The sequence below is a fragment of the Hemicordylus capensis genome, chromosome 17 (assembly GCF_027244095.1).
Source record: "Hemicordylus capensis ecotype Gifberg chromosome 17, rHemCap1.1.pri, whole genome shotgun sequence".
Classification (NCBI taxonomy): Eukaryota; Metazoa; Chordata; class Lepidosauria; order Squamata; family Cordylidae; genus Hemicordylus; species Hemicordylus capensis.
The window spans coordinates 9,036,075-9,060,861 of NC_069673.1; the positions used below are offsets into that span (position 1 = coordinate 9,036,075).

Below are 24,787 nucleotides of genomic sequence, written 5' to 3' on the forward strand. Positions count from 1 at the left end.
CTCCCAAATTTGGGGGCTGGCTCTTGCAGCCCAAGAAAATTGGTCAAGTCCGGTCAGACATATCAAAGGGCAGCCTGATACTTAACTCAACTGAGCTTTGCGGGACCATGAGGTCTGTGTAATGAAGGGATGGTTCTGCAAAGGCAGGTCAGGCAATAGCCTTTCTTTGAAGTGCCTGTGAGTCTGATTGGGTTAGTCTTCTCACTGGAGAATCTGCTATTGTTTTGGAGACCGCTCACAGATTAGGGAAGGGCATGTGCCAGCCCTTCTCCTGAAGATAAATATAACCACGTATACTGCTCTGGGCTCCTTGGAGGAAGACCAGGATATAAATGTAAAATAATAAATAGGGGATGCTTCTGTAGTGACCAGCCTCCCCTCCCCCTAAAGAGTTAACCAGAAGTGAAACCTGTCTTGACTGAAAGGCTGGTGAACTCCAGGGGTCAACCAATCAGCACACCAGGTGGGTGGGACCTAGAGATCTGCTGCCAGGATGAAGAGAGTTCTTTGTTAGAGAAGAAGCTAAGAGGGTGGTGCACAAGACGATATGTGACCATGGAGGTTGGCTGCAGGAGAATAATTCTGCAGATCCTTGAAAGACAGGAGGGTCAGAAGCTTGAAGTCTCATCAGGAATTTGGTGCGTTTAAGGCAAAGGTAGGTTTTGTCCAGGGGAAAGTCTGTTTAGTAAGACTGTGTTGGAATTTCTATTTCTTCCTTGTGTGTGCTTTTGCATATTCCTGGTACTGTTCTGTTATTGTTTACCTGTAACGTAATTTAAATAAGAAACACTAGCCTACACCCATCCTACCTAGGGCGTTACAAAAGACTATAAACATTTAAGCATGCATTAAAACAACTTATTTTTGTAAACTTATTAAGTATTCTTAATTGTATCTAAAAGCTGGGAAAGTCTCAGACCGAAGCAGTCTGTAGTAATTGAATGAAACTGGGGTTTTTTTAGTTATTTTCTTTTTACAAGCTTCTCAGAGTTGGTTTTTAACTCAGGAAAAGGAAGGGGGGCTGAAGGGGGTTCCTCTGGTGCAAACACATCCTCAAACATTCAGCAGCTATCAGTTGTCTTACCTGATAGTGTAGGCTTGCACATGGAATAGTTTTATCCTTGTCCAAGAGCCAAATTAAGGGTTTTTCCCCCCGGGATTCCACCCCAAGCCCAGGTAAGTTCAAGCTCTGTTGATAAAGAGGGGTGGTGGTGGCAGCAGCATTTTGAACCTACCAATAATATAGAATAGTTTTAGGAGAAGCCTAGCCAGGCAGCTCAGCAGGGAGGATTCAGCACTTCTTTCCCTCACATGAGCTTGCTCTGAGTCAAAGGCTTTAATCTGCTACAGCTCCTAACATTGCAAAGAGTAGATGCAGAAGGGGATGAAAAGCAAGCAGCAATGTAGGAAGTTGCCTTCTACCAAGACAGACACTTGGTCAAGCTAGCTCAGTAATGTCAACACTGACATGACAGAGACTATGTTGTTATGTCTAAAGAAGTTGCGTTATAATTGGAGTGTGTGATTTCTTCCTAAGGCTGAGTCATTCACAACTAAAAACTAGAACCAGTGTGTACCTCCCTGTTCTCAAATCAAGAGCCACTGCTTCCCCACAGCCATTGCTAAAAGCTGTATGCCACCTGCTCTTTGCAGATTCATTTGTTCTGCAGTAGTCTCTCCCACACGGTTTTAAAAAATGAGGTTGTGTCCTTTGGGTTAAAAATATGCTAGAAGAAAAACACTGTTGCCATGCAATCTGTTAGCAACCATTTGAGATTAGCCTCTGCTGAAATGGGAGGCAGACAGAGCCTTAACGCTCATGCTTGGGCATAATTAGATGTATGTATTTCCGCTTGTTAATCAACAATAACTTTATACCATTCTTTTTGATTAACTATCCTTCTGGGATCCAGAAAATACTTGTATGGAGTTCCATTTGCAGCTTTACAAATCCCAACCCCTCTATCTATCTATATACACACACACCCTGTATACGTACAGACATCCCATAAACAAACATTTATACCCAGATACACACTTTTTGAAAGAAAATCCCATCTGTTGCTGATGAAGGCCTAAGATGAAACCCTCCACTAAGACTGGGTTCCCGCTATATGAATCTCTTTTAATTCATCTTTCTTTACATACAAAAACCCATACATACACAGCCAAATATTTGTTATACCCAACCTTTTAAGAGAAAGTCTCATATGATGAAAGCAGAATCCGAAGCATTCAGTCCAAGTTCGGTTTCTTCTAACAGCATCTGCTCACATTCACCTTTACATATACTTCTGGGCAACTTCCCCAACAGGGACAACAGGCAGACCAGACCCACTGGACAGCACAGCCCCAGAGCACCCCAGTGGGTGGAACTTAGAAATGTGTGCCATATACGGAGTCCGACCCTTGGTCCATCTAGCTCAGCCTTGTCTACACAGACTGGCAGCAGCTTCTGCAAGATTACATACAGGAGTCTCTCCCTGCCCCAACTGGAAGTGCCAGGAAGGGAACTTGAAACCTTCTGCATACAAGCAGGCGGCCGGTGCTCTTCTCAAAGCGGCCCCTTCCCTAAGGGGAGTATCTTTTAGTGCTCACATGCAGTCTCCCATTCAAATGCAAGCCAGGATGCACCCTGCTTAGCAAAGGAGACAATTTATCCTTAGTACCCCAAGTCCAGCTCTCCTCCCAGTTGGCCGGGGGGTAGAGTAACAGTATTTTCACAATCTTGCCTGTTTTCTGAATCATTTTGAGAATATCAAGCACACTTCAAATAAGGAAAACACTCTCAATATTAATGACCTATAAATATGTCTTGTCTAGCAAAAAACTTCTCTCCCCCAGTAACTTGCTCCCACACCCTTGCCTTCCCCAAACCAGCTGTTCTAGGAACTTAGGGAGCTGCCTTCTACCGAGTCAGAATCTTGGCCCACCTAGCTCAGGATTGTCTACACCAGGCCTGCTCAACTTAGCCCTCCCCTCCCCGCCAGCTGTTTCTGGACTACAACTCCCATAAACCCTGGCTATTGGCCAGTGTGGCTGGAAATTATAAGAGTTGTAGTCCAAAAATAAATAAATAAATGGGGTGGAAGCAAAGTTGAGCAGGCCTGGTGTACCCAGACTGGCAGCAGCTACTCCAAGGTTGCAGGCAGGAATCTCTCCCAGCCCTACCTGGAGATGCTGCCAGGGAAGGAACTTGGGACCTCAGGTGCTCTTCCTCTGAGCAATGGCCCCACCCCCTAAGAGGAGTATCTTACAAGGCTCACACATGTAGTCGCTCCACTACCTGGAAACACACAGATCAAGAGCTCTGGTACGTAGGAAGCTGCCATATCCCGAGTCAGACCCTCGGGTCCAGCTAGCTCAGTATTGCCTTCACAGACTGGCAGCGGCTTCTCCAAGGTGGCCGGCAGGAGGAGACTCTCCCAGCCCTCCCTGGAGATGCTGCCCGGGAGGGGACTTGGCACCTAGAGGCGCTTCCCCTGAGCAAGGGCCCCGTCCCCTAAGAAGGGGAGTATCTGACAAGGCTCACACATGGGGTCGCCCATCCGAATGCAAACCAGGGCAGACCCTGCTTAGCCAAGGGGGCCAGGCGCCCCACCCCCCCCGCCGCTTCCCTCTGCAGCGACTGACTCACCCAGAGGTCCCCTTCGGAGCGGTGGAGGCCGAGGCGGCCCAGCCCGACGGCCAGGTCGTGGACGCAGAGGGCGCCGTCGCGGTTGACGTCCAGCTGGAGGAAGAGGCTCTGCAGGCGCCGCTCGTGCTCCCGCAGGAAGGCCGCCACGGCCGGGGCGCTCTCCGAGGGCGAGGCCGGGGGAGGGATCGCCGCGGGGGGGACCGCCGCGCCGCCGCCGCCGCCGCCGCCGCCACACGAGCAGAGGACGCCGCTCACCACCCCGGGGGAAGCCAGCGAGCGCCGCGCCCCGCCAGGCATGGCCGCCCGTCCACCTCCCTCAGCGCTGCGCTCGGCTCGGCTCGGCGGCGCCTGCTGAGAGAAGCCGGCTGCTTCCGGCCGCTTTTGGGGCCCCCGCCGCCACGCGACACCCGCCGCGCTGGCCCCGGCTGCGCGCGCCGGCCGCCGATTGGCTCAGGCCACGCCACGCGCCCGCCCTCCGTCGTCGAGGGCTGTAGAGTTAAGGAAGGGACAGAGGGAGTGCACCCGTTGTCCGCTGGAGAGAAAGCAGGAGGAGGAGGAGAAGCAAAACGATCCTCCTCCCATTCCCTGCTTGGCCCGAGAGAAAGGCACGCGTGTGTTGGTTTCCAGCGCCGGCTGACACGACGAGAGAAATTTACTCAGAGTAGCCCCATTTGGAACTGAAAGCACAAATCAGGCCCTGCTAATTACGAAGTATCAATTAGTAATTGATTGATTGATTGATTATTAATCAGTTGTTATTAATCAACAGCCCTGAACCATCTTAGCAAGGGTGGCATAGGAAGCAAATAAATAATTACATTGAATGATCAATTAATTAATAATTGATTAATTAGTAATTATCGGTAATTAATTAATTATTAATCAATTAATCAGAGGCTGATTAATCAATTATTAATTAATTAATTATGAATTGTGATCAGAGTTACCAATTAGTTAATATTTAATAATTAATTACTGATAATTCCTGCTTTGAGTCATTTTCCTCAGTATTTTAAAATGTCATTGATTTATTTATTTATTTGGTAAACTGTCTGATTATTTTTTTAATCTCTCTTTTACATTTGTATCCCACTCTTCCTTTAATCAGTTTAAGGAGACATAATAATGGACCTTCTCCCCCACCCACACCCCGCTTTATCTTCACAACAGCCCTGCAAGGTAGGCCAGGCTGGGAATGTGAGTGGCCCGGGGCCACCTAGTGAGCTTTGTGGCCGGTTTTTTGTTTTTGTTTTTTAAGCAGTGCAACCACACACAAAACATGCAGGGGTAATTCATTCAGAGAGAGAGAGAGAGAGAGAGAGAGAGAGCGTGTGCTATGTATGTATGTATGTACACACACATTTGTGCACGTGTGTGTGTGTACATTCTAAGCTCATGGCCAGTTTTATGCTACTAACTGTGTTAATTACCGTCCTGATATGTCATTATTGTCAACCTTTGTAAATGATTTGCAGAGGAAAAGAATGTTTCCCTGTCCCAAAAGGGCTCATTGTCTAAAAAGAAACGAGGCAGACACTGTGGTGTTTGGGCTTAATCTATTTCCCGATCGAGGCCAGCTTTTGAATGGGGCTTGAGTTACTTGTATTCCAGTCCAGGAGGAGAGGCGGGGCAAACAGCCAGCCAGCAGCAAGAGCCCTGAAAAGCTGTCTGCACTTGCCTCTCTGTGCATCATATCTCTTTCATTAAATGGTTAATATTCCCGATTCCACTCCACTGCCTTGGCCTTGCAGACCACAGCTCTTTCCCTTGGAGTCTACAGTGACCACCTTTCTAAGTCAGCTCAGTGTCAGATTTCTGTTAAATGCACACCCTGCTTTGGGTTTGGCTTGTTTCCCAGTCATCGGAGAGCCTTTCCCATGGCCAGATTTGATGTTCTTCCCTCCGCAGTGCTGGAGGGGCGATTTAAGAAGATTCCACTCATAGACCGCACCTGCCCTTGTGAATCAGGCCCAACTGAGATAGGGCAGCATGTGGTGTGTTTCTTTATAGTGTGTGTGAACTTTTATCTTGAGTTATGTGCTTCGTTTCATCGCTCTGTGTCTAATTAATCTGCCAGAATGATCTCATGCGTGTTCTGTTGCCTGATCTTCTCTCCAATCTTTTTCTCTGCAGGTATCACCTTTTAATGTGGCCAAATGTGATGCAGAATTCATCAGGAGCTCGTGCTAAATTCCATCTAACCACCTTCTGCTTGTATTGTTGTAAATAGATTATATCTTCAGGGACATAAAGGTGTTTTGGTGTTTTCTGGTGGTGGGTTATTTGTTTGGTGTTACTTTGCTGGTTTAAGGCCAAAATAAAGTATTCGTGTTTGCGGGGGGGGGTGCCTCACTCTTGGTGCTTCTCCCTCCTCCCCCTCCCCTCAGCTCACCACCAGCTTACATTTGAACATTTTAAATATATTGCAACTTGTAATGCTTTCTTTTGTCACTAGATGAGGCTCTCTGCACCACAGATAGAATAAGAAACAGCTGCAACAGACATCATTTACTTAACCAGATTTTATTTCACAACCCTTGACAGTAGAGACACAAGGAGAGCTGGTCTTGTGGTAGCAAGCATGACTTGTTGCCCCTAGCTAAGCAGGGTTTGCCCTGGTTGCATCTGAATGGGAGACTTGATGTGTAAGCACTGGGAGAGATTCCCCTCAGGGGAGGGAGCCGCTCTGGGAAGTTCCAAGTTTCTTCCCTGGCTTCTCCAAGATAGAGCTAAGAGAGATTCCTGCCTGCAACCTTGGAGAAGCCACTGCCAATAGACAATACTGAGCTAGATGGACCAAGGGTCTGACTCAGTATATGGCAGCTTCCTGTGTTCCTATGATTTGTGCTGTAGATGAGAGCCAAATTCTGGTTCCTTTCATCACAATGGGGTTTGCTGGGGTCCCACCCCTTTCTCATGATTTAGCTTTGTGTTTTTCTGTCTGTCTCTGTGTCGCTCTCTCTCTGAGCTGTGTTTGGATAGAGCTAATAAAATAACTTAAACCACAACTGTGGGTTCAGGAATCACACAAGACCATGGTTAGGACGAATGAAAGAAGCCACAGATGAAATCCATAATATGTTTTATACAGGAATTGAGGTTACAGTTGCTTCCACACACAATATTTTACAGTTCAATACAGCTGGGCCCAGAGGTGGAGAAGGTGTTCCTTCATGCCGTCTGTATTGGGGAGGAAAGGGCTTCTTTTCGCACCACACAGAAGTGTTCACACTGCGTTTTAGGAAAGGAAATTGACCCCCTTCTAAACCACAGCCCGGGGCTTTATTTAGCCATTTGGGTCTGATTCATGCAACCTTTTGAGCGTGGGCTTCCGTGAGCTTCCAAGCTCCAAGTGAATCTTAGGTATCTGCCTCACCACAATGAAGTTCACTGCTGTCATTGCATCATTGGTTTTGGGTGGAGAGCATGAATTGTCCCCTTTGCTAAGCAGGTCCCCCCTCAGTTAGTGGTGGATGGGTGGCCACATGTGAGCGCTGTATGATATTTCCCTTTAGGCAGGCCTGCTCAACTTTACCCCCCACCCCGGCTGTTTTTGGACGACAACTCCCATAATCCACAGCCATACTGGCCAAAAGCCAGGGATTATGGGAGCTGTAGGCCAACAGCTGCAGGAGGGCCAGCGTTGAGCAGGCCTTCCCTTTGGGCAGGGATTCTCAACGTGTGGGTCCCCAGATGTAATTGGACTTCAACTCCCATAATTCCCAATCAAAGGCCACTGGGGCTGGGCATTATGGGAGTTGAAGTCCAGTAACATCTGGGGACCCACACGTTGAGAAACCCTGCCTTAGGGGATGGGGCTATAAGCTATCCCCCTTAGAACAGTGCTGCACAACTCCAGCCCTCCAGCTGCTGTTCAACTACAATTCCCATCATCCCCAGCCACAGTGGCCAATAGAGATGATGGGATTTGCAGTCCAACAGCTGCAAGATTGTGCTTAGGAGATGGGACTGTAGCTCATTGGTAGAGCTGCTTGTATGCAGAAGATCCCAGGTTCAATCTCCAGGTAAGGCTGGGAGAGACTCCTACCTGAAACCTTGGGAAAGCTGCTGCCAGTCAGTGTAGGCAGTTCTGAGCTTGATGGATTAACGGGCCAACTCTGTATAAAGCAGCTTCTTATGCATCTAACCTACTTCTGTGGTTGTGTCTGAACACCTATTCCACCACAAGCCCTGCAACCCTGCAACTTCCAAGTTCCCTGCCTGGCACCTCCAAGATAGGGCTGAGAGAGTCTACCACTCATTCATAACTCTGCCCATCAGTTTACACTGAACTATCAGGGCATCTCAGACTTGGGTCCCCAGATGGTGTGTGACTACAACTCCCAACATCCTCTTTGGCCATTTTGGATGGGGAAGAAGGGAGCTGTAGTCCCACAACATCTGAGAACCCATCTGCCATCACAAATGAACCTTTTTAAACAAAAATTGTGTTGGTGTAGTTGGACTTGTTGGATGTTTCTATCTCCCTTTCCCCACCCCTCCCAAAAAACCAACCCCCTATGATCACACTTGCCAGTTTAGATGTAACATTTCTCCATTTTTATAGCCCAACACACATGGTCCTTGCTTGGCCAAAGTTACAGAAACCTGTGACCACATTGGCTCTCAGCCGAACACAATGAAACATACAGAACAAAGTTGAGTAAACACTGCATTATTTCCCTGTATGCATGGATACAAAATACAATCTATGTATAACTATTTATATACGTACAGTAATAAGGAGTATTTCCCCAAAAAAATAAACAGTCTGTACTCTCAGTCTTTGGTTTCACAATTCGACAGCCTTGCAAACTTCTCTCGCGTTGGCACCCATGCTGTTCCTTTCCAAGAGTTGGTGGGACAAATTAGTCCTCTTTTATCCCTCATCTTTCGTGGACATTCTGACACTGTGCTTTGGGGCCATGTGGTTCACACCAGCAACACGCAAAAATTATCTGAGCATAAACATCCTCCTTCGCTCGCTGGTTGCTGCCATGGGCGCAGCACCAAAGATCTGGGACTAGCTTATTCTCGAATTAATATACTTGGGCATTTATTAACAAATTTATGTAGTGGGGAGAGAGGACTCTCACTTTTAAAACAAAACAGAAGCCCATTTATTGACAAATTTGGGCAGTGGGGAGAGAGGACTCTCACTTTTAAAACAAAACAGAAGCCCATTTATTGACAAATTTGGGCAGTGGGGAGAGAGGACTCTCACTTTTAAAAACAAAACAGAAGCCCATTTATTAACAAATTTGGGCAGTGGGGAGAGAGGACTCTCACTTTTAAAACAAAACAGAAGCCCATTTATTGACAAATTTGGGCAGTGGGGAGAGAGGACTCTCACTTTTAAAAACAAAACAGAAGCCCATTTATTAACAAATTTGGGCAGTGGGGAGAGAGGACTCTCACTTTTAAAACAAAACAGAAGCCCATTTATTAACAAATTTGGGCAGTGGGGAGAGAGGACTCTCACTTTTAAAAACAAAACAAAACAGAAGCCCAGAGAAATAAGTTCAATTTAGGAAAGGGATATTCATATGCATCTCCTTTGGACTGGGGCAATTCAAAAGGTAACAGAATCAGGCATGTTACCACTTTTTAATGATTGTAGCCATAAGCAAATTTTCAAGTTATTATATATACTCGCTGGCAAGAGAACATCTCCTACTATAAGGCCATATTTTTACAAAACTATTATTGTGTGTGAAATGTGCAGTATGTGTCGGGAACAAAGTTTTTAAACTCTGATTCTGTTACCTTATCTTTTATTTCCGAAAGGCTGATTCTGTTACCAATGTGTTTTGCATGCTTGGGATGCTATCTTTTACATTTGAGGATTTTGTTAAAAATATGGCTTTATAGCAGAAGCTCGTCTCTTACCCGTGGGTATATATAATATTGGCTTCAACTTTTGTTTAGGGCTGCAGGCATCGGAAAAACTGGTAACATGCCTGATTCCGTTACCCTTGGAATGGCCCGTTGGTCCATGTAGCTCAGTATTGTCTACACGGACTGGCAGCAGCTTCTCCTAGGATTCAGACAGGTGTCTCTCCCAGCCCTACTTGGAGATGCTGCCAGTGACTGAACCTGAGACATGCTGTATGCTAAGCAAATGAGCTGCAGCCCCCATCCCCCGGTTCGCTCTTTTTGTTTTAAAGGCTTGGGATAGTTTTAAGGGCTTTGGAGCAGCTGCCTGCACAGCCAATGGCCAAATGTGCTGTGGACCCCATTATGAATTGCAACTATAAAACAACATAATTTGTTAATGGCAGCATCCCAACTTGAGCTGGCAGATAGCCTCTCAAGACACTCCTGCCTGCAGCCTTGGAGAAGCCGCTGCCAGTCTGGGTAGACAATACTGAGCTAGGTGGACCAAGGGTCTGACTCAGTATATGGCAGCTACCTATGTAAGCCCATTCAAAACCCAGTTTCCCGCTTATGACCACTGACCATACCTAAGCCACATTTCCAGTGAACAAGCACCAACTCCAGAACACAGGAGCGTCACCACCATCTTGAAGGCGACAGTGGGAGAGGTATACCCAAACCTCTGTCTGCAAGGCGGGCAGGGGGGAGCACGGGATTAGCTTGGAAACCCAAGGCATCCTGCTACAATCCGTTATCAATGAACTCGTTGGGGCTCATGCCATCCAGTCCTGGAATGTGACCTTGCAGCCCAAAGGTCAGCCCGGCTCACCCTGCAAGAGAAACGAGCAATGCCGAATCAGCTGCTGGGATCCTTCTGCTTCTCCGGCGATTGCGACGTCCGTCCGGGGAGTTGCCTCATAAAGTGCTGGCCAGAAAGAGTCACTCCTGAGTACGAGGAGCAGAAAAAAAAGAACAGCGCAGCCACTGGCCGACTCTCTTGGGCGAGAGACCCCCTTTGCCTGTTCTCTGCCTGGAGTTCAACAGGGCGGCAGTTCTGACACCGTCTACAAGGAGGCGTAGGCAGACAGTCCTGCCCATTCCCTGGGCGGGGGTAGCTATGCCATGCTGCTGGTGGAGCAGGGGGTGCTCTGGGTGCTCCCGATGCTGTGATTGGTGCTGCTGCTCTCGGAGGGTGGCAGGTTGGTCGAGACTGGTTGCATCTTGGCCATCGGACCTGGAACATGTCACACATGGCGGGGTGGGGGGGACGACACCAGAAACGTATTAGTGGAGGGGGAGGAAAGGATGGACCACAGCTGGACAAAATCAGACACTGACAAGGAAACAGAAAGCATCTGGCCGAGCTTCCGGATTCTGGCGATTGCCGTGATAACTCCTGGTTGTTCCCACTGGTGTTGGCCAATCACTAGACGGAACCAACCCTTCTGACAACCCCCAGGGGAAGAGTTGGCCCAGCTGACGGGAGAGGAAGGTACATTTTTCTGATTATCTTTCTTGGGTTTGGCCAGTCAACTGATAGGAGTGCTTTTCTGGAGATGGGAGGCTCATTTGGGTCCCGGCAGGAAACCAAACCAGACGTTATTCAGGGTACGGGGGGTAGGGAAGGAGTGAAGGGCGCGTGGATCCGTGCAAGAACAGAGTTGAGGAGAACATCTCTATTGCCTTCGTAACTCTCTAGCAGCGATCCACACATTTGGGCTCAGCTCGCTTGCCGGCCACTATTTGTGGTCGCCGCCAAGCCCCTCTTGCCCCTCAGATCCTTTTATGGCAGAGGGCTTAGGCGAGAAGCAGGTCTTCAGTCACTTGCTCTGGGAGGTGGAGACGGGAAGAGACAGCGGGAGTCCTCCCCTACTGCTCAGGAAGGACTCCTGCCGTTTCTTCACTTCTCAAAAAGGGCACCAGAAAAAGAGATCTGTGTGGCGCTGGGGGTCTTGCTCGCCAGAGGGCTGGGGCTGGGGGGGCAGCATTCCCTCTAACAGAGAATTCCAGATGTTGTTGACCACAACTCCCAGCATCTCCAGCTGCGACGGCTTTTGGCTGGGAATTATGGGAGCTGTAGTCAACAACATCTGGGGTTCCCTGTTAGAGGGGGCACTTGCCCCTGGCGAGCAGGCAAGTGGATTTGTAGATACCTGCTTGCTCGTCTTGGGTGGGGTGTGGGGTGGGGAACATGAGGTGGATCTGTACACAGCCAGTGTCATGGTACACTTCTGTCCACCTCTGGTCCTTGGCCGTGTACCTGTGGCAACCCCTTCCCTTCGCCTCAGCCCAACCGTATCCTTTAGCGCAATGTCAAAAAAGACTCCAGGAACACAAGACTTACGGGTGTGAGAGTAGATGTACCACAGTGCTGCGGTGAGGAGGACTCCGATGAAGAAGGCGCCGAAAGTGATCCCTAACACGGTGCTGATCCCCAAGCCTCGGTCTGCAGAGAGGAAAGTGGGCGTTAGGGCTTAACCCGAGTTCATGGCCATCGGGGTTCTCGCCTCAGCTGGCCTATGGTTTTGCACTAGCTGAAGCAAGTTCAAGACCCCAGCCGGCCAAGTCACTGCCGGACACAACAGATAATCCTGGGAGAGACCCGACAAATTATCTGACTCGCTATGAGGCAGTCTCATAGGGCAGTTCCAAGGATAACAGAATCAGGCATAGTATCACTTTTTCCAGGACGGTTGCCATAAGCAGATGTTCAAGTTGATATTATATATACACTCACTGGCAAGACAACCTCTACAAAAAGGCCATAGGAACATAGAACACAGGAACCCGCCTTCTACCGAGTCAGACCATTGGTCCATCTAACTCTGGATTGTCTTCACAGACTGGCAGCGGCTTCACCAAGGTTACAGGCAGGAGTCTCCCTCAGCCCTCTCTTGGAGATGCTGCCAGGGAGGGAACTTGGAGCCTTTTGCTCTTTCCAGAGCAGCCCCATCCCATAAGGGGAATATCTTACAGTGCTCACATGTACTCTCCCATTCAAATGCAAACCTGCTTGGACCCTGCTTAGCAAAGGGAACAATTCATGCTTGCTACCACAAGACCGGCTCTCCTTCCCATATTGTTACAAAACCCTTAAATATTCTAGAAAGTGTCTGAAATGGGTAAAAATGTGCAGGCAACGGAATCAGACTTTTCGGGCATCGTTTCTGATTCCGTTACCAACGTGTTTTGCCTTGCCAGCTCAAGACCTCTCTCTTCCTCAGAACAGATGCTGTTCTTGAGGTCTGCCTGCTTGCTGTGGCTTTAGGAGAACTGAACACCAACACACACACACACACACACACACACACACACACACAGACAGGATCTAATGAAAGCAACGCAGACGTGTGCGATGTGCTGGATTAATCCCTCCTGGAGCTAGGTTTGTGTCAAAAGCCTTTCCTTGCTTTGTTGTTTTGCCGTCCTGAGGGAGACATGCAAAACAGAAGCAGGAAGGACAGGAGCAAGGTATCAGGAAGGCCGGAAACCATCCATTCTTGGATGAGGCCCGCGATTTGGTCTTGCCCGGCCAAGGACCCACAAGGAAGGAGGACTGTGCTTAACCCCGTCACAGAACTGCTGACAGAAATGACTTCCGGGAGGCTTTTGGCAGTGGCAACCTGGTACTGCAGTGAAAAGGGGGCAGGAGAAGCTGTCGAGAGGAAACCTTGTAGTCCTCAAAACTGCTTTTGAGGGTAGCTAACTCTTGTGGTTCTGCAGATGTTGCTGAACTACAACTCCCATCAGCTGCAGCCACAAGAAAACTCTGCAACATCTGGGAGGACCGCAGGTTGGGGGGCTCCTGAACTACATCATCTGAATGACTTCACACACCGTCATGACCATTAACTATTTCATATCCATCTCCCACCCTTCCTCCAAGGGGCTCAGGGTGGGGTTCGTTATCACAATAAATATTTACATACTGCATGGCAACAACAACAAAAAGTTCTCAAAACAGTTTGCAGAGAAAATGAAATAAGATGGCCCCCTGCCGTAAAAGGGCTCACAGTCGAAGATTGGGCTCCTCCCCACATTTTATCCTCACAACAACCCTGTAAGGTAGAGTAAGCGGAGAGAGAGAGGCAGAGAATGTGCAACTAACCTGTTCACCCAATGAGCTACACAGCTGAGGGAGGATTTGAACCCAGGCTGCCCCAGTTTTGATCTCACCCTCTAACCACTGCACCACACTGTGTCTCCACTACATGAATTGTGGCTGAACTGTTAATCAGTTGTGCTCAAACTGTGGGAGGGGCTTCCCTGTGATTCGAGGCAGTATAGAAGGGAGGGCTAAAATTGGGGGACAAGAAAGGTAGAGCTTCACTAAGAGAAGATAGGGTTCTCCAGCTTGGGATTTATTCATTAATTAACCCAAGCTTGGGATTCTCAAGCTCAGATGACGTTGGACTACAACTCCCATCATCCTCAGCCACAAGGGTCCAGGGGCAATGGAAGCTGTAGTCCAACCAGGGGATCCACGTTCGGGACTCTCCTGTGTTTTCCTCCCTAATCTGAGCGCTGCTTAACTATGTTTCATAGTTATTAACTAACTATAGTATCTAGTTAATATTATCTATATCAGGGTTTCTTAACCTTGGGCCCCAGATGTTCTTGGACTACAACTCCCATCATCCTCAGCCACAAAGGCCATATTGGGGATGATGGGAGTTGTGGTCCAACAACATCTGGGGGCCCATGGTTACGGAACCCTGATCTATATTAACCTGGGTTCAAATCCTCTCTCAGCGGGTGAATGGGTCAGTGGCACATTCTCCGTCTCTCTCTACGCTTAGTCTACCTTACAGGGTGGTTGTGAGGATAAAACAAGGGCAGGAACCAGACCTCAGACCAGACCGGCTCAACTTAGCCCCCTCCCAGCTGTTTTTGGACTACAACTCCCATAATCCCCAGCCACAGTGGCCAAGAGCCAGGGATTCTGGGAGTTGTAGGCCAACATCTGCCGGAGGCCCGAAGTGGAGCAGTCCTGCCTTGGACTGCCAGCCCTTTTCGTTAGGACGAGTTAAATAGTCCTAACTATTCCTCAACACTTGAAAAGCGAGGTGGGCTTTGCAAGGAATCAAGCACCAGGGGAAGGCTGTCAGGGATGCAAATCTTAGCCCAGTGATGGAGCCCAGATGTGATCTATGCCACTGACGTTAGCGTGCCTGGACATACTCTCCTCCTCACCCAGATATGGAGGAAAAACCTCTGCGTGACCACAGTGGGTGGGGAAGGCGGGTGATCAGGGTCGGCTTGTGTCCTGCTGATAGACTCTTGCCTGTTTCTGCGTCAAGACAACCTCTATCTCTCCTTTCTCCGCACAGACATCTCCCATTCCTTCCGCCTTCCCCTGTCTCACTCGCCCTCTTTATCGCTGGCCTGAGATTGTGCAGGCTCCTTGCTCAAGAACGGCACAGCCAAGAGTCCCAGCAGAGGGCCCCGGTATCTCCAGGACGGGAAGCGGGAGGGGATGTGTTTTCTGTCGTGCTGTCACTGGGAGGCATCAACGGTAGAGGCTGCCACACATCGGGTCCGAGCCTAGTTTCATTGACCTACTCTGACTGGCAGCGGCTCTCCAGAATGGCAGGCAGGAGTCTCTCCCAGCCCTAGCTGGAGACGCTGCCAGGGAGTGAACTGGGGACCTTCGGCGTGCAAAGCAGATGCTCTTCCACTGAGCTGTGGCCCCATCCCCGAAGGTGGCAAACGTGGGTCGCCCATCCAGGCACTGACTACACCCAGGCCTGCTTAGCTGGTCTGGTGGTAGCAAGCATGACTTGTCCCCTTAGCTAAGCAGGGTCCACCCTGGTTGCAGATGAATGGGAGACTTGGTGTGTGGGCATGGCAAGATATTCCTCTTAGGGGATAATGGGGCCACTTTGGGAAGAGCATCTAGGTTCCAAGTTCCCTCCCTGGCAGCATCTCCAAGAGAGGGCTGAGAGAGTCTCCTGCCTGCAACCCTGGAGAAGCCGCTGCCAGTCTGTGAAGACAATACTGAGCTTGATGGACCAATGTTCTGACTCAGGATATGGCAGCTTCCTATGTTCCTAAAGTGGCTCCTATGGTGTGCCCTTTGACCAGGCCTGCTCAACCTTGGCCCCGCCAGCTCCTTTTGGACCACACAACTCCCATAATCCCCGGGCACATCAGCCAATAGCTAGGGATTATGGGAGCTGTAGGCCAACCTCTGCAGGAGGGCCGAAGTGGAGCAGCCCTGCCTTAGACCATGCTCTGGGTCCCCAAGGGTCGGATCCTTGTCCAAGACTCTAACCCAGGCCTGCTCAACTTTGGCCCTCCTGCAGATGTTGGCCTACAACTCCCATAACCCCTAGCTATTGGCTGCTGTGGCTGGGGATTATGGGAATTGTAGTCCAAAAACAGCTGGGGGGGCAAAATTGAGCAGGCCTGCTCTAACCACTAGGACGTGTTGCCTCTAGCTCTGACTCAGACCCCCTCCTTCCCTCCATTTCCATCGCCCCCATGCCTCTGTCCCCCCCCCCGGCCTGCTGCTGCTCCCTTTCGGCAGCGTGAGCGCCCGCTAATGGAGGTCACCGCGCACACCTTCCTGAAGGTCAGGCCTAGTGCCATCTGCAGCAGCCCAAGCCGTCGCCATGGAGACCCCAGGCATTATACTGCTGCCGCCGTGGTGGCAACTGGCCATATTTGGGGGTCCCGTGTGTGCGTGTGCGTGTGCGAGCAAGAGAGCAGAATGAAAGGAAATGCGGCCCAAGAGGGGAGATGGGGTGTGGAAGGAAATGCCGGGGATTGGGAAGAGAGGCCGTTGGTTCCTTGGGAGGAAACGTCAGGGACAGCGGCCAAAGGCAGAGTCCTACAATCAAATGCAAAGGAAAACGCCTGGACCCGAGTGGATGCCTTTCCACAAGAACAAAGAGGGAACGGGGAGAAAAATGACGCCGCAGCAGCGATCAGAAATGAAAAGCGGGGGGAAGTCTCCCAAAGGTGCTGGTAGATTTCAGTGACTATCATGTTCACTTTTCGACACTTTCAACTTCTAAAGCCATCATGCTACATACGTATAAACTCTTTGTAGTCCGGCTTCATTGAATTGCCTCTGAAGATGAGCCTTTCTGCCCAAAAGGCATTAGGCAATACTGAATGGACCCATATGAAGCACATCAGTAAAAAGACATATATTAAATAAATGCATTGAAATCTACCAGCACCTCTGGGAGTCTCTCCCCACCCCCCGCCCCTCTTTTCACTTCCGATGCCTTTGCACACAAATATTTTGCAGTATGATTAACTGGGGCCAGATGTAAGTCTAGAACGGGGTGGGCTGTTCTTTTATTCTTATGAGAAGAGAGCTTTGCAGACGTTGCAAAGTCAGATCGTTCCCAAAGAGCTACTCAGATGGCGCTCCGATGCCCTGCTGCCTGAACAGAGTGCGTCACCTTGCCTCGGAGGCTGCCTTATGCGGAGTCAAACCCTTGGTCCATCTAGCTTAGTACTGTCTACACTGACTGGCAGCATCTCTTCAAGCTTTTAGCAGATTCATCTCTCCCAGCCCTACCTGAGGATGCTGCCAGGGATTGAACCTGGGACCTTCCCCATGGAAACAGACACTCTACCACTGAGCTACAGCCCCATCTCCATATGCATAGGATCATAGGAAGCTGCGTTATACGGAGCCAGACCATTAGTCCATCTAGCTCAGTATGATCTACACGAACTGGCAGCAGCCCTCCAAGGTTTCAGGCAGGAGTCTCTCCCAGCACTAACAGGAGATGCTGCCAGAAGATCTCAAAGATCCCTTCCAGCTTTAACATTCCAGGATTATACACTCAGGTTTCTTCAATATTAAAGCTACCAAGAAGCCATTCACTCACTGGGCGGAGGGTTGGGGTTCTCCAGCTTCACGTCGAGAGAGGCTTCCAATCTGTGGGGTTCCTGGCCCTTTGAAGAAAAAAGAAGAAGAAGAAGAAGGAGGAGGAGGAGGAGGAGGAGGAGGAGGAGGAGGAGGAGGAGGAAAGAAGAAGAAGAAGGAAAGAAGAAGAAGAAGGAAAGAAGAAGAAGAAGAAGAAGGAAAGAAGAAGAAAGAAGAATAAAAAGGAGAAAGAAAGAAGAAAGTAGTAACAAGAAAGAAGTAACAAGAAAGAAGAAACAAAGATCATGAATCAGAATGCAATCTCTCTCTCTCTCTCTCCCCCACACACACATATCTGCCCTCTTTTTTATGGAGGGTGGGAAATCTATGTATTTTTAATACAGGCCCCTTTCCCTCAACAGGCATTCCCAGATGATGTTGACTACAACCTCTCCAGCTGCAATGGTCTCTGGTTAGGGGTTATGGATATTGTAGTCAATAACATCTGGGAATCCCTGTAACAGGAAACACTGCCACCTACCATGCTTTAGGACGGATAATTATACTTCCGAAAGGATAACAGGTTAACTAAAACACGTTAAAAGATAGAGTCAAAATCTCATACATCATTAAGAACATTAATAGGTGATGGAACTCATGGCAGCATGAAAGAGCCTGATCACAATACATCACTTTAACACAGCAACATCTAGCCACTGATGGCAAGGGCATCAATAGGGTATGGCCATTGGGGCTCAGGCCCCCCAAGGACCAGCTCAGAGCCCCAAATCCTGTCAACCACTTCCTTGATTGATTGATTGATTGATTCAGTGCCGTCAATTCGGTGTCGAGTCTTAGAGGCCACATAGAGAGATTCTCTCCAGGATGAAGACTGTCTTCAACTTGGCCTTTAAGGTCTCTCATTGGCGCATTCATTGCTGTCGTCATCGAGTCCATCCACCTTACTGCTGTTCATCCTCTTCTTCTCTTTCCTTCAGTATTTCCCAGCATTATGGACTTCTCAGGGGAGCTGGGTTTTCGCATAATGTGTCCAAAGTAGGATAGTTTGAGCCTGGCCATTTGTGCCTTGAGTGGAAATTCTGGTTTGTTCTATGATCCATTGGTTTGTTTTCCTGGCTGTCCATGGTCTCCTCAAAAGTCTTCTCCAGCACCCACGTTCAAAAGCATCAATGCTTTTTCTAGCTTGCTTCTTCAAAGTCCAGCTCTCTCATCCATAGAGTGTCATGGGAAAAACCATGGTCCTAACGATTCTCATCTTTGTTGGTACAGACACGTCACAGCATGTAAATATCCTTTCCAAGGCCTTCATCACAACCCTACCAAGTGCTAGTCTGCGGCGTATTTCTTGACTGCTGGATCCTTGACTGTTGATGATCAATCCTAAATGGCAGAAACTATCCACCACTTCAATGTCTTCATATAACTCCATATAGGAGGGGGAATGGAAATTACATCATGAAAGTTTCCAAGTGTTAGTATTATAGTTAACATTACTGGTATTTTAGGTCGTTATTGATGATTAGTTGAGAATTGTCTGCATGTAGAATGTGTTATTTATTACCAGTTGCCACGTTTGTGTGTACCTCCTAGGCTGCTTGTGTTTTGTTTGGTCACTGACTGTAAATAAGATTCTGTCCTGTTCTGACCTAAGCCAGCGCTGCCAGACCCAACTGAAGAATTTAGGTGCCACCATCAAAAAGGCCCTATCCTTGTTACTGCCTGCCACATCAATAATGGTGATGAGACCCAGAACTGGATCTCCAAAGCCCACCTTAAGGCATGGGCAGATGCTTTCATGTTTCAACAGGCAGTCTAGTGAAGAAACAGGCCGTAATTATCTTGCTGTGGTGCACATGCACAGAGGAAGCAGCTCCTAATATGAACGGCTCATGAGCTAGTCACCACTTAGATCAATCAGTCTTCTAAAGCAGGGGTGGGCAACCTTGGCCCGCCAGCTGTTGCTGGACTACAACTCCCATCACCCCCTGCCACAATGTGGCTAGGGAGTTGTAGTCCAGCAACAGCTGGCGAGCCAAGGTTGCCCACCCCTGCTCTAAAGCAAAACAGGATGGACACCAAAGGGACTTGCGCATGCAAACTCACAGGGCGGATCAGCAACGCTTGGCACAGAAGGGTGGTGGAAGGGGGTGACCACCTTCCCTCTTCAACCTTGTAGATGAAACTGAAATCAATCTTCATACTGGAAGAAGACAAGATCTGCACAGAACCCTGCGGGGTGCCCTCGTGGATCAGCGGCTGGGGGGACGCTGTGCCAGGCGTTCGTAGGAAACAATCGCGGAGTTGCACTGAAGACTCCTTATTCGTTGTCCTGAACGAAACCTACCAAGAAAGGAGACGCATAAGAAGACATATGGAGCTCGAACGGAGCATGCTCTCTGAGCCACCAGGACGGCTGGTCCAAACTGCAGCCACATCCAGCTGGGAAAATCACACAACAGCCAATAACCTCCTGCCTTGGGGAGTCAGATGACACTGGAGGGCCAATCAGGTGCTACCATGGGATATAAAAACACCCAAATCCTCCGCATTCTGCAGCTGAGCACCAGGGCCGCCCCTCCCTGCCTCGTAGAAACCTCCGATTCTTCTGAAGGCAGTAGAACCACCAAGGACCGTATTTACCTGAATCCAAGACTAGATTTCCCCCAAGGTTTGTTTTGATACTAGAAATCGGGAGGCCGATCGAAATCCAGAGTCCTGCTCCTTTTGAGCAAATGCAGGTATAACCTGTATCGAACCTCTGCTTTTGAAGGGGGTCGTCTTAAATTCAGAGTCGTCTCGGATTCGAGTAAAGACGGTAGGAAGGGCCCTTGAAGGTCATCCAAGTTCATGAGACGATCGGCTGGAGCATGTCAGACTCAAGGTGAGAAATGTCCAGTTTCAGGGGGCCCCTGCTACACCTTCCTTATATTCCTACCCCCTTCCTCCGCCACTGTCCCTGTGGCAGATTTCTGATTGCAAGCTCTTGGGGGCAAGGAACTCTCCATTTCCCCATCCATCACCCTTCTGCACAAGACAAGAGACCAGCAATACCTGGACGTAGGTCACTTGATTGACTACAACTGTGATTGTGGACAATGGCAACGAGCAGTCCAGTGCGGGGCAAAGATGGAGAGAGAGCTTCTCTGGGAGATCACACTGAAATGGTACCTGTGGAAAGGGAGGAAGAGGTCCCAGACGGGAGTTAAATTGTGATGACAGATATTTATATACCACGCTTCAACAGAAGTTCCTAAAGCAGTTTACATAGACAGACAGACAGTTCCCTGTCCCCAAAGGGCTCACAATCTAAAAAAAAGAAACATAAGCTAGACACCAGAAGCAGCCACTGGAGGGATGCTGTGCTGGGGATGGATAAGGCCAGTTGCTTTCCCCCGATAAACAGAAGAGAATCACCTCTTTTAAAAAGTGTCTCTTTGCTCAGCAAGTAGGGGAAATCGCATACAACAATATAATAGAAACGTAATCTAAACTGGCACACACCAAAATGATCCAAGCTGCTACAGCTTAATTCTGCAATCAGGTGGCTTTGCCTAGGTCAGCAGTTCCAACCCATCATGATCTGAACACACATTCTCTTCCCTTGGGAAAGAAACTATCTTGGGATGGAGCACGTTTGTGTCCACCCCCTGCAGTTAGTTATTTTATTTATGGTCAATGACCAAACAAAACAGCACCTGAACAGTAAGTACACAATTACAAGTCTAAAACCAAATAAAAATAAATGTAAGCACCAGTTTGCAAGCATCTTATTTCGCATGCCGCGGCACAAAAACATGCAATTCTGTAAATGTTCACCCCATGCTTGGAAGGTGTGCTGATCTGCTTACAGGGGCTGTCGACAATCCCTAAGACTATTCACACATGGGTGCAAAACCGGGCGAAGGGAGCCCAACCTGGTTTTGCACGTGCGTGTGAACCACCAGGATCGAGCTGATCCCGGCAGCATCCCGGCGGCAAACCCGCCTATGAAACCTCCCTTTGAAACAAGGTTACAGGAACTTGTTTTGCTGATCCTCTATCAGCTGTGGCTGCTAGCAGACTCAGGGAGGGGGAAGATTCCCATAATGCACCACGTACCCGCACAATGCATTATTGGAACTCGGGTGTTACGTTCAAAATAGGTTCCGTGCAACGTCTTTTCTTACCGTGATTTTGTCTGGGACCGATGCTACCGTCAGGACCAGCTGGCGGGACCAATGAAAAGAAAAGAGAGAGAGGTGAGTATTGGGTGCAGATGTGCAGATGGATATTTTGCTTTGGACTGGGCAAGGCAGAGCTTGTGCTGCAGTGGAGAGAAAGATGCACATCGACTGGAAGGAAATGGGCTCTGCTCAGCCATAAGGCGAACCTCAAGGATGGCCCAAAGCATCCTGGTACTTGAGACAAAGCTTAAAACGCTGGCTTGCCCCATTCCGCAGGTGGGGGCTGGCCCCCTATGAGAACTTCCCCTACTAACTGAGCCAAGAGGCACCTTTTAAAAGTGGCGATTCTTCTTATTTTGCAGGGGGGAGAGCAACTGGCCCTATCCGTCCCCAGCACAGCATCCCTCCAATGGCGGTTGCTGGTCTCTCTCATGTTTCTTTTTTAGATTGTGAGCCCTCTGGGGACAGGGAGCCATATTATTTATTTATATCTCTGTAAACCACTTTGGGAACTTGGGTTGAAAATACTGAGTCAGACCATTGGTCCTTCTAGCTCAATATTGTCTGCACAGACTGGCAGCGGCTTCTCCAACATTGCCGGCAGGAGTCTCTCTCATCCCTATCTTGGAGATGCTGCCAGGGAGGGAACTTGGAACCTTCTGCATGCATGCAAGTGTTCTCCCCAGAGCAGCCCCTCCCCGAAGGGAATTATACTGCCACCCTGCTGACGCCCCAATAATCTGCCACCTGAGGCATCTGCCTCACCTTGTCCCATGAAAAGGACGCCACGGCTAACCTTCAACTGGTCAGTTTCTCTAACCTACCTTGCAGGGTCGTAATGAGCGTAAAATGGCAGCGGGGGACAGACAGACCTGGAGAAGAATGGGCAGGCCATCGTCTGGATGGCGAGGTATATCAGGAGCCTACTAAAAGGGCCAGATGAAACCCGGCAACTAGTTGAAGCCCCCAAGGGGGAGCACTGACCTGATTCTTGGCACGGATGTTCTCCTCCACTTGGGTTTTGCAGTCTCCCAGTTTGCTGCTCAGAACAAAATGTGTGGCGTTCTCTTTTGCCCTGCAGCTGGGGTCCTCCAGGGTGATTTCACTGATGCTGCCTTTTAAAGCCTAGGAGGAAATCATCAACATATTAACATGCTCTTTGGGCTACCACCTTCCCCTGAATTCTTATTGATCTTCTCCCGCTATGGCCTGGTTTAAATGACGACTAATACTGGAGTGAGAACTTACTTCAACCTGATTAGACAATTAATGGAGGAGAGATCCATTACCTGCCATTAGCCATTATAGCTAAATCGAACTTCCAGGTTCAGGAATTTCAGTCACTGGTAGACAACTGCTGTGTTTGTGCCTCTGGGGCTTGTGGGCCTCCTAAATGCATCTGATTGACCAACATCCAGTTCCCCATATTGGTCTAGAAAGACGTTTGGCCTGATCCAGCGGGGCTTTTCCTGTGTTCTAACCTCCATTTCTGTGTTTACATTTCCAAAGTTTATGAATCGGAGGATAAAGAGAAATGAGAGAGAGTTTTAAAACCCCATGTCTCTTTCATCTCCATGAGCTGATTATATAAAACAGTAGTTGCTAGGTTGCCACCTTCTTTTTCCCGACAGGGCTCTGTATTTAACTGCAGTGGCAGGCTTTTGTCAACAGGAAACAATGGAGGTGGGAGAGGCTGCATCGGTTGGACTGCTGCCTATCGTGAACTGGTTCAAGGCACAGGAGCCGTGCCCAGCAAAAAGAGTGGAGATCGTTCATACGGAAATTCTGGGGAATCCTAGAAAGCATGGCCCATATACCTATATATATATATATATATACACACCATATACCTTACTGGCATTTTGGGTCTTGAAAAGAACTCTGACTTTCTATGGGGGTTTCACTATAGAAATGCTAATCGCTAGTGTGATACCTTCTACATATAGGGGAGCAACAGCAGGAGAGAGGGTATAGGAACAGGAAACTGCCATATACCGAATCAGACCATTGGTCTATCTAGCTCAGTATTGTCTTCACAGACTGGCAGTGGCTTCTCCAAGGCTGCAGGCAGAAATCTCTCTCAGCCCTATCTGGGAGAAGCCAGAGAGGGAACTTGAAACCTTCTGCTCTGCCCAGAGCGGCTCCATCCCCTGAGGGGAATATCTTGCAGTGCTCACACATCAAGTCTCTCATTCATATGCAACCAGGGTGGACCCTGCTTAGCTATGGGGACAAGTCATGCTTGCTACCACAGGACCAGCTCTCCTCTCCACATATGTCCATACCTCTTGCCTGTGGGCTCCCCAGCGGCATCTGGTGGGCCACTGTGGGAAACAGGATGCTGGACTGGATAGGCCTTGGGCCTGATCCAGCAGGGCTGTTCTTATGTTTTCTAATGCATGCCATGCTTTCGACTGCAAGTGGCCTCAAGTCCACTTACAACAGTAAAAACAACATTTTTTTTAGAGTTCCCCCAACACTGCCCGAGCCAGCACACAGGAAATTGGGGGAGACCTCTTTAAATAAGAGAGACTTCCCCAGGGAGGGGGTGGAGCCAGTCCACTCTACCAAGGCAGCAGCTATAAAAAGCAGCTGTCAGCTCTGAAGATCTGCTGGAGCAACATCCATTTCATGCCTATTGCACCCAGCTCTCCCAATTGCCTGCATGGAGCTGTCCAAAGTCCTGAACCCAGTTCCCTTAGAGCAGGGCTCCACAATCTCAGCCCTTCTGCAGATGTTTTATACCTGTTTTATTACATTACACCCGACAGGCCACTATGGCTAGGGACAATGGAAATTGTAGTCCAAAAACAGCTGGAGGGCTGAACTTGTGCAGCCCTGCCTTAAAGCTTCTGAGGTCTGTAACCCTCTAGTAGGGATGTGCAAACCAGCTCGAGGTTGAGCCAGTTTGCCATCGATCCGGGCCAGACCCAGTTCAGCTTGAGGTCAAGCTGAGGTCGAAGCCCACCCACCCGGGGGCCAGTTCAGGGCTCTAAAACTTTTCTTTAAAAATCTGTTTAACTTATCGCAGTGGCCAGGGCACAAATGGCAGCCACCACCTCAGAAAGGGACAAAGCGAACCGGGCAAGCGAACCAGAAAGCGAACCAGGCAAACCGGTTTTGTGCACAGCACTACCCTCTAGAACAAGATACCATCCTAGGAAAGACCCCGTCTCCAGCTGCATGACTTCAGAAGGTGGGGGCATCCAGAGATGGACTTCTGAAGCAAACCTTAACTGATAGGCAGGTCCATGGGGGAGA

General features: G+C 49.1%; 2 protein-coding genes and 1 long non-coding RNA gene across 7 annotated transcripts in view; 1 reads left to right on the forward strand and 2 right to left on the reverse strand.

Moving 5' to 3' along the window:
• Nucleotides 1–4,087, reverse strand: part of SLC25A25 (solute carrier family 25 member 25) — a 53,761-nt gene extending 49,674 nt beyond the window's left edge. Inside the window, exon 1 of one of the 3 annotated variants that reach the window (XM_053282313.1) lies at nt 3,638–4,087. In XM_053282313.1, the coding sequence (XP_053138288.1) occupies nt 3,638–3,934 (297 nt within the window). In that variant the 5' untranslated portion in view covers nt 3,935–4,087. The remainder of the gene's footprint in view (nt 1–3,637) is intronic. The other 2 variants (XM_053282305.1, XM_053282307.1) reach the window with 2 other exon arrangements.
• LOC128338978 (uncharacterized) lies at nt 518–5,904 on the forward strand. The gene is made up of 3 exons (XR_008312788.1): nt 518–655; nt 4,746–4,816; nt 5,771–5,904. It is a non-coding gene; the product is annotated as an uncharacterized LOC128338978 (long non-coding RNA).
• Nucleotides 5,905–6,702: 798 nt separating this feature from the next.
• The window catches only part of ENG (endoglin), a 49,830-nt gene continuing 31,745 nt past the window's right edge, over nt 6,703–24,787 (reverse strand). For 2 of the 3 annotated variants that reach the window (XM_053282209.1, XM_053282208.1), the window contains exons 9-15: nt 22,511–22,651; nt 21,530–21,568; nt 20,415–20,531; nt 19,467–19,703; nt 17,365–17,431; nt 11,859–11,960; nt 6,703–10,748 (exon numbers count right to left, since the gene is read on the reverse strand). In XM_053282209.1, coding sequence (XP_053138184.1) covers nt 10,630–10,748; nt 11,859–11,960; nt 17,365–17,431; nt 19,467–19,703; nt 20,415–20,531; nt 21,530–21,568; nt 22,511–22,651 — 822 coding nt within the window. In that variant the 3' untranslated portion in view covers nt 6,703–10,629. The remainder of the gene's footprint in view (nt 10,749–11,858; nt 11,961–17,364; nt 17,432–19,466; nt 19,704–20,414; nt 20,532–21,529; nt 21,569–22,510; nt 22,652–24,787) is intronic. The other variant, XM_053282210.1, reaches the window with a different exon arrangement.